Source organism: Bactrocera dorsalis, chromosome 5 (assembly GCF_023373825.1).
Source record: "Bactrocera dorsalis isolate Fly_Bdor chromosome 5, ASM2337382v1, whole genome shotgun sequence".
Classification (NCBI taxonomy): domain Eukaryota; kingdom Metazoa; phylum Arthropoda; class Insecta; order Diptera; family Tephritidae; genus Bactrocera; species Bactrocera dorsalis.
This window is the reverse complement of record NC_064307.1, coordinates 14,444,191-14,453,837: the sequence shown is the minus strand read 5'-3', so window position 1 is coordinate 14,453,837 and position 9,647 is coordinate 14,444,191. Positions and strand designations below refer to the sequence as shown.

Here is a 9,647-nt window from a genome sequence, read left to right as displayed (position 1 = left end):
TTGTACAATTCCAATTAATCGGTGCGTCTTAATCTTCTATTTGCTACTGTGTACCAACGATTTTGTCATTCCTGTATGATGGCTTGTGTTTCCACTTTACACTCTGTCATTGTCAACTTTCTTTCTATAATTTTGCGGAAATAGTTTGAAGGTAGATAAGGCAGATTTGTGATCACAATGCATGGAAGCGTGGTTTTTTTTGTCAGTCCGGTTCAAATTTGATACGCATGCCTTGATGCATTGATTTAGAGAAATTTTCTAAGGAAATAATTATTTTGTATGCAGTTATTAGGGTGTGTACTAGTTAACTAATATTTTTGTTAACTGTTGAGAAGTCTTAAGATACCCACCTGTTTATCGCCATAGACGAAATATCTTATTGTTTTGTTCCCCTTAAATAAAATACACATAAACCTTGTTAATTTTCACAAATATTATCATCAGAATTTATTTCCAACACTTGCATTTTGTATTTGCATACAATCGTATATACATATGTACATACAAATAAAATCACTGTTTTATCGCTCTTATAAAAAATATGCATGTATGTGTGTGATTTGGTAAATATTTCATAATAATAGCATTACATTTGTTGGCTACATACATATTTACATTTGTTGATTTTACACGCTTGCTCTTTTCATTTACGCTGGCAAACTAACACAATTAATCATTCAATATATAATATTAGACACACGTGCAGTGTGAATTATGGTAAATAATTTTTTACTGTAACGTTACAATTTTGTTCGTTTTATGCTGGAAAAATGTTAGCATTTAAATTTTTAAAATTTTTGTTTGTTTAATTTTTTTGTTATTTTTAGTATTAAATATCGTATTAGACGGTATTAAAATAAATGTTTTTTTATTTTTATTATAATTATTTTTGTTTTTATTACTAAATAATACATTTTTTGCTTTTAGAATAATAAATATTTTTTCTTGAATATTTTTTATTTTTTATTTTTAGAATAAACATTGTTTTTTTTGCATAAAATAATAAATAATTTTTTTATTATTTTTTATTTCCGGTATATTGACTTAAACGCTTTACTTATTTATAAATGTATACCTTTAAAGGCTATTGAAACATATTTTTTAATCGTATATGAATTTTTCTAAGCCTAACTTATATACATATATGTGTATATAGTATATAGATCATATTTTACAAGCACATAATACATATTTATATTGTACAAATAATATGTATGGTTATATACACTTCTCCGCTTTATATCGTAGCCTTAATTTCCGAAAATTGTATTAATGCTTCAAAATTCAAAAATATATTTTTTTAATAAAAATATTTTAAAAGCGAAATTCGAAAATAAGCATATTTATTAATTATTATTATATCTTCCAATGTTATAATTTTTTTTAAATTATGTTTTTATTATAATATTTTTTTATAATTTTTTTTTTTAGTTTTTATATTTTTAATAAACATTTTGATAACGCGAAATTCGAAAATTAAATTTTTATTATTTATTTTCTGCCAATATAATATATTTTTTATTAATTATGTTTTTATGTTAATAATTTTTTTTAATTTTTGAATTTTTTTTCAATTATTGTAAACGCAAAATTCGAAAATTCAATTTTTTTTAATTTACTTTTTTCAATACTTTAATTTTTTAATTATTATATATTTTTTTATTTATATATTTTTATCAAAATTTTGTTAACGCGAAATTCGAAAACTAAATTTTTTTCATTTATTTTCTTCAAATATTACATTTCTTAATAATTATATTTTTTACTATAATATTTGTTTTTTGAAAATAAAAATTTTGAAATTTTTTTAATTAAAATTCTAATTTTTTTATTTTAGAACTTTTTTTCTCAAATTTTTAATTATCAATAAATAAATTTGCTGTTTATAAATGTTTATAGCACACCTTTGATTATATTTCACCGCATTTTTTTATTTACTTAATTTAACTGTATATATGTTTGTACAGGTATACCGTTCACCTTGTACTCGTTAGTAAATTCTGAAGTTTTCCTCGCTCAGCCAAGAAATGTTTTAAAATATTTGTGGGGCTCAAGCACAAATATTTTACGCATTTCCGCTGCAATTCAGAAAAATAAAAAATATTTTATTTTTTAAGCATAAAAAAATTAAAAAAATTAAAAAAAGATAAAAAATAAAAATTTTTATATTTTCGCAAACTAAAATTTTTTTTAAAAATGTTTTAAAATTTTTAATATTTTCTTAAGTATATAAATTGAAGGAATTTATAAACGCTTGCTTAGGCAATCTCAGTTTGTACATTGACTTTAATTTAATTTACATTATTTACTAACTACCTTAAAGCCATAATAGTTGTATAAATATTTATTAATTATTTACAGTTGAATAGATTAAAATTTATTTATATTTAAATTTTAAAATTTCGTTGCTTTGAAATTCATGCATTTAAAATTTTACAAAATTTTTTTACAACTTTTTTTAACTAAACTTATGGGAAACTATTTACAGGTTAATTAAATTTTACGAACGCCAAATTTTTCGGCTTTGTTAGTTCAGTTTCGGGATCCCGATTTTTTTCTTACAAATATTGGTGAAAATGTTTTTACCTAAATTTATGGAAAATTATTTACAGGCTAATCAAAATTTGCGTGCGTCAAATTTTTCGGGATTTGTAGTTCAAATTTCGGGATCCTGATTATGTTTTCTACCAATATTGATTAAAATTTATTTTACACACTAACCACGCATAATTTTACAAGCACCGAATTCTTCGGCATCATTAGTATACTTTTCGGGATCCCGAAAATTTTGAAAAATGTTATACTTTTGTTAAACTATTGTGCAATCGTTTTCATTATTATAAATTTCGGTATTCTGAAAAGAACATACGTAGTCTAGAAAACTTTCAGTTTGTCTCATTATCAAAAATGTAATGCTTATGTGTGAAAAAAATGTAAAAATAATATTTTTTTTAGGCAAAAAATTTAATTTTTGGTTTCAAATTTCGGGATTCCATATGAAAATAAATACATAAATTAAATTTTAAGTTTTAAATTTGCTGTGAAGCAGGAATTATTGATACAAATTTCGGGATTTCAAAAAAAAATCGGGGTCGTTAATTAAAATTTCGGGATCCCGAAAAATTTTACGGTTTATTTTTTAAAATACAGCTATATGAAATTAAATGCAAAAATTTTATTTGCTTTAAAACATGGATCATTGGTTCAAATTTCGGGATCAAAAAAATTTTCGGGACTACTTTTTAAAAGACTTCCGTATGAAAACAAATATGCTTAAATTAAATATTTAACTTTAAATTGCTGTGAAACTGAAACCATTAGTTCAAATTTCGGGATTTTATTGAAGCTCATGAAGACTTAGCCAATTAAGCCTGACAGTTTTAAATCTTCCTCTTGCTTTTTGCGTTCAAATGTTGTTGTTTTTTTTTGTATCGAATTCGAAACAGATAGATAGAATTGAAAATTTACAATAAAAAAAAAATTCTTTGTTGAAGATCTCGTTTGTGCAGTGGCATGTACACTATAAATAAGCGTTAATCACTAGAGTGATACAAGTAAACGCAATATACATATGTACATATATACCAATTGGATTGCAGTAAAGTGACAATTTATCACTAATTAAATTAATTGAAAAATAACGTTATTGTGGAAAAAATGCGGTCTGTTTTTAACAAAAATGGCCTCAATTTAACTCTCATGTTTGATATTAAACTATATTTACCTCATGTAATAAACTACAGGAAAACTCATCCTCCTTATTGGTTCTGTGATAAGATGTAAGGGAAATGATATGGTCCTATACGAACTAGTTGTAGGCAAGTTACAAAATGAGAGTTAAAAAAATCAACGAAGATTCAAAAATTAACAAAAATATCATTACTTTGGTCTAAATTGCATTTGTTGGTCACGACAATTCAATCCGTCGCTATATCGAAGCAAATTCAAGGCTCATTTTATTTAATAAAGTTGTTAAGATTTTTACATTATCCAATTTCAATTAATATTTTTTTAAAATTATTGCAAATATTAACAAAAACGTTAACATCATTCAGTAATCAAAAAAAAAGCATGCATTTGGATCAAAACCACTATACCTCCATAAGTAACTAGTTCTCTAGAAACGCTAAACTAGTTACATTTATTACTGGGTATTAAGTCAACTGCAGCCAGCTATCCTTATCATTGTCACTTGCTCGGCTGTCCAGCGCATCAACGATAATTATAAAATAAATACAACAACAAAAACAATGACAATGACTGCCCAGCTTGCATGCAACTGCATGTGATAGATACTGCTGCAACATGCCACATTTCAAGCATAAGGCCAATTTGTCGATTTTTGCACGACACTTTTTTTTGTATTTCTTTTTGCAATGTTTTCGCATTCGCAGCTAATTAATTGAAACTGGGTCATTTTTGTGTAAATGACAGAAAGGCCAGCCATTTTTCGTTTAAAGGCAATAAAAGATATTGGAAATCACATAAATATATATGTAAGTACATAGTAGTGCCGTTATGCTGCTGTGTATATAATGACGACGTTTCTCATTTATAAATGTCAACTGTGGTTCGGAAAAATGAGTTCGTTGAAGTCGAACTTTTGTGTCGAAACTTTTGAGACTTTGAAAAAATAATTAAAAATGCAAGTAAAAAGGTCTGTGATCAGCAAGGGGGGATAATTGGTATTGCCAATAGTAAATTAGGTGTTGCGAAGGTCATTTTACTGGGTTGTGCTATATACATATGTATGTATGTATAAGCGATACAAAATATGTTGGACAAGAGTGCAAAAGCAAAGAGAGAGAATGTGAAATATTTCTAGCATAGAAAATAAGTTCTATTTTTGAACAAACAAAGTTCTTTTTGCTGCTAAAAATGCAAAGTTTAATATAAATATCTTCACATACCTATACATACATATGCATGTGCACATATGTACCTACATATATATGTATGTACATACCTACATACTTGTATGTCTGCATTCAAAGTTGTTTCATGCCTTTACAGGAGGGTATATAATAAATAAGTTTGAGAAACTATTTATTGAAGTCTAAAATTGTGTTAAATTTTTACGCACTAATCACGAATAATTTCACGAACACTAAAATTTTCGGGATCAGTGTTTGACATTTCGGGATCCCGAAAATTTTCGGTATGGTTTATTTACACAAATAATGAAAAAAATAAAGACAAACATTTGATTTCATTAATGCAAATTTCGGGATCCCGAAAAAAAGTCGATAGTCCGAGTAATTTCATTGTGCCTTTACTATCAAAAAGTTAATACCTTTGTAGGAAAAAATTGAAATTTCAAATTTTAATTTTTAAGTTGTTGCGAAATCGGTTTCATTAAAATAAATTTCGGGATCCGGAAAAATATTGTCCTTTTTATCAAAATTTAATATCCATGCAGGAAAAAATTAGAATGTTTAATGTTTTTTTTTTTTAATTTTTTAGTCCTAAATTGCTCTGAAATCGGGATCATTAAAATAAATTTCGGAATCCCGAAAAAGTATTGCAATTTCCGAATATTTGCAGTGCAAAATATATGAGAGAATAAATTCAAAAATCTGGTTTTAATTTTTGAATGTCAGTGAAATCTGCTTCTTGAATACCAATTTTGATATTCCGAAAAATTGTCTGAAGTTAAACAATTTTATTGTGCCTTATTACAAACAATATTCATATTTTTTAGCAAAATTGTATATTTGACAATTGAACAATTGAAAATAAAATATTTAAATTGTTGTGAAATCAAAATCATTAATTTAAAATTCGGGATCCCGCAAAAATTTCGGGATTATTTTTAATACAATAAAGTTTTCATATAAAAATAAAAAAAAAAATCGAGAATTAGGAATTTGAAAGACAATATTAGTTACCAGAATTTCTTAATTTACGAAATACTGAATAATTTTTGGTGAATCTAAATTACCTTTTTCATCAAGCAAAAATAAATGGTTGTCATAAAATTTCAATAAATAATTTAAATTTTAATTAAAAAGATATTAAGTCTGGCTGCTGCTGCATTATCTAAAATAAATAAATCTAAATTGCGTTATTGGACTGTTCTCTCTTAAAGTTGCTCAAAGTTGCATGACCATAACATATTGACGATCTCTCACGCTTAGCCTAGAGTACTCTACTGCTATGAGCAAAAAATAGTAAGATTTTGTTCACAATTTCATAATTCGATTCAAAGTAATCCCCTTTGGCTTCAATGTACCTGTGTCAACGTTTATTCTAGTACTCTAAATGGTACTGTTAAAGTCAGTTTCAGGAATAGCCTTTAATGCTCGTAGCGATTCACGTTTAATGTCTTCAATTGACTCAAACCAGCTTCAACGGAGCGGTCGTTTGAGTTTGCTGAATAGCCAGATCATTATTTCAATATGACATTTCCCACAGATATCAACGATAGTCATACCAAACAACGAATTTGTTTTCACGCGCAATTTAAATTCAAATATCTTACTATTTTTTGCCCACAGTACTATATACTTTGTTCACACGGTCTTCGCCAATCTCCTATATTATCTAAGCTTTATGTACTTATTGTATGTATGTATGTAGCTATGAAGCACTGTACTCTTTTAAGTATTTATAACTATTTGAAATAAGTTTTCCAACTATATTTGGCTTCTGCAACGCTCACAGTTCCTAAAAGTTTTGATAATATTTGGATTTTTTGTAGTCTGCTTACTGGTAGTCCCACTGTTGGAAAATTAAACTTAGCAAATCGCTAAGAAACCCTCAAAGAGTAACTTGTGTTAATGAAATATGTTTATAGTCTCATTGAATTTAAGTTTTGACTTATTAAAGCTAAGCAAGTTATATATTTTATATATTTAATATTTACACAAAAATTATTATTCTTATGTATTATTCATCAGTTTTACATTTATAGCGTACATATTTGCCTTAAAAATTAAAAAAATCTATTTAACTAACCTTATATGTGAAATTCTACAGCCAAATTTTTGCATTCGCTGAAACCTATCTGACTTAAAGGCTAAATATAGAAGCTAAGTAAATTAAAAGATATTATAGGAAGTTGCTATAATTTAATTAGAATTTATATCTTAATTTTTTTTATAGAAAAAATAGAAGCATATGAGATGGCGATTGGGCTAATCAAGTTAGTTTTGTTCCTTTTTTTTATTAAACAAATGTGATTTTTATAAATATATTTAGTTGGTTTGCTTGGAGATTTTAACGCCAGGGTTTGCAATGAAGGCATATTTGGTACCACAATCGGAAAATTCAGCCTCCTAGCCAAATGGGTTGAGGCTGATCGAATTCACAGAGGACCGAAAATTCATCAAGTTACTTGTAAAGTGGTTTCAGATTTGAAAAATCTACTACTGATTTGGTTTTTACCATGCGCAAAATCTAGGAAAAGACCCGTGAGAGAAAGATCGACTCACACTACTTCTTCGTCAAGTTTAAAGCCGCCTTCGACAGAACGAAAAGAAACTGCCTCCATGCCATTGTGTCTGATATTAATAAAATTGGCCTCAACAACCGTCAGTGTTTACAGTCACAACTTCGAAGTCGTAGATAATTTCGTCTATCCTGGAGCCAACACTAACATTAACAAAATATCAGCCTTGAAATCCGACATAAAATAACTTTTGCTAACAGGTGCTACTTCAGACTGAATAGGAAATTGAGAAGTAGTCCTCTCTCGATGAAGAAACACAAACTCTATAAATCCCTTATCATTGTGCTTCTGCTATATGGTGCCGAGGCGAAGACAAAGACATAATTTGATGAGTCGACGTTATGAGTTTTCGAGAGAAAGATTCTGCGGAAGATTCATGGTCTTTTGCGTATTGACAACGGCGAGTACCGTAGCCGATGGAACGATTAGCTGTACGAAATATACAACGACATTGACATAAGTCAGCGAATCAAGAAACAGCGGCTGCGATGGGTAGGTCATGTTGTCCCATTGAAAGAAAACACTCCAGCTTTGAGGGTTTTCGATTCAGTACCCGCCGCTGGGATCATAGGAAGAGTTGTAGCGATCAGGTAGAGTAGAACCTGGCTGCAATTGATATCTTGAATTTGCGCCAATTAGCGATATCTTTGTCATGCAACTTTTTCCATAGAACTTGTAGTTTTTTGGAAAGAGTACAGTTTTTGTTCTTAAAAATTCAATCACACCCCGTTTTTTCCTCTTCCGTTCTCAAATTGCCTCTAAATTCTTTTCTTTTCATTTTCTACTCATTTTCCTTTTCTATTTTGTTTCTTCCAATGACTATGAAAACTGGTATAGAAACAGGCAATATTTTTGATGCTGTCCTCCATCTCTTATGCCCCCCCGAAAATATTTATTAGCTAAGTTATGCAACAACCAAACAAATTTAATGCGCCAAGTTCGAAATATAGCACCACTTTATTCTTGTGCTTCTGTTTTTGTTTTTGTACGTATTTAAAATACACTTTTTGGTACAAGAGAGCTGTGCTAAAGATTATTAAAGAAACGCGCATAGCTACTTCTTTAAGTCGATACCAATTAAGCTACAAAACTTACTCACGAATGCGTTTACTATAAATATGCAGGTCTTAGTACTAAATTATTGAGCTAACAATGAAGTGTAAGAATTCTTAATAAAAAATCTTTGTATTAGCACTTTTGTGTATACCTTATATAACTACTTACTATGTATGCATGTTTTGGTAAGCAATGTAAACTACTTAAAATTACGGAACTAGCTTAAATTTGCGCGCTTAAAATGTGTTTGATTTACCACCACACACCGACGAATATAAACACTTACACACACTTGCACTTACATGCCCGAATGACTATGCCGCACCACAACAGCCTTGAGGTATGCAACGAACCATGAATCTACCACCAGCTGCTAGTAACTGCACAGCGCCACGCCTATTTACAAAAGCGCCTCATCGCCGCCGATGTGCACGCCTTCGCCATCACAGTTATACGATGAACCGCTGCTGTTGCGGCCGCAAAGGCTGCCACTGCCACTCTTGTAATCGCCAACAGCAGCGGCTGTGGTGTGCCTGTGCTGCTTCACATTGATGTTGTCGCTCAGCTGTGGCTCTTGTTGTTGTATTTGATGGTCAATCGAGGCACCAACCACCACTGCAACAACAATAGCCTGCGGCTGTTGTGACTGTGACTGCGCCTGCCGTCGATCACCACGCGCTTTCGTGCGTTGTTGCGCATATTGTTGCTGCTGCTGTTGTTGTTGTTGTTGTGCTGGTGTGTGGCTTTGTTTGAGATTGCATAGAATACAGCGCAGCATGCTGTACCGCCGATTGCTGCTCCGCCAACCGCTGGTGCTCTGCCGCCGCCGCTCTTCCTGCTGCTGTTGCTGCTCTTGCAACACGCAGTGCGCGCCCCTCGTACCATCCGCACTGCTACTACTACTACTACTGCAATTATTGTTGTTGTGTCGATACGCCGTCTCTTGCGCCGCCACATCGTCATCCGTTTTGTGTTCATGCGCAGCAGCGCTGCCATTGCCATTCGCCCAGCGTTCGGCATGCTTGTTGACCACGTTGCCTATTAGCGCGCCGCCCCAGCCGCAGAGGCCGCTGCGCGCTGCCACGACGCTCGTCTCCTCATCGCCGTATGACGGTGTGGCGCGACAGCAACGCATATGGCT

At 30.6% G+C, this 9,647-nt stretch overlaps 1 protein-coding gene across 1 annotated transcript; it reads right to left on the bottom strand.

Moving 5' to 3' along the window:
• Positions 1 to 415: 415 nt before the first annotated feature.
• LOC125778986 (GATA zinc finger domain-containing protein 10-like) lies at positions 416 to 9,641 on the bottom strand. Its single transcript, XM_049459099.1, has 2 exons — positions 8,809 to 9,641; positions 416 to 2,078 (listed from the first exon to the last, which is right to left on the bottom strand). The coding sequence occupies exon 1, from the start codon at positions 9,639 to 9,641 to the stop codon at positions 8,907 to 8,909; it is 735 nt and encodes a 244-aa protein (XP_049315056.1). The 3' UTR covers positions 416 to 2,078; positions 8,809 to 8,906.
• Positions 9,642 to 9,647: the final 6 nt, after the last annotated feature.

Excerpts from the sequence above, each read along its gene's own strand:
- LOC125778986 (XM_049459099.1), bottom strand. The coding sequence starts at position 9,641 with ATGCGTTGCTGTCGCGCCACACCGTCATACGGCGATGAGGAGACGAGC.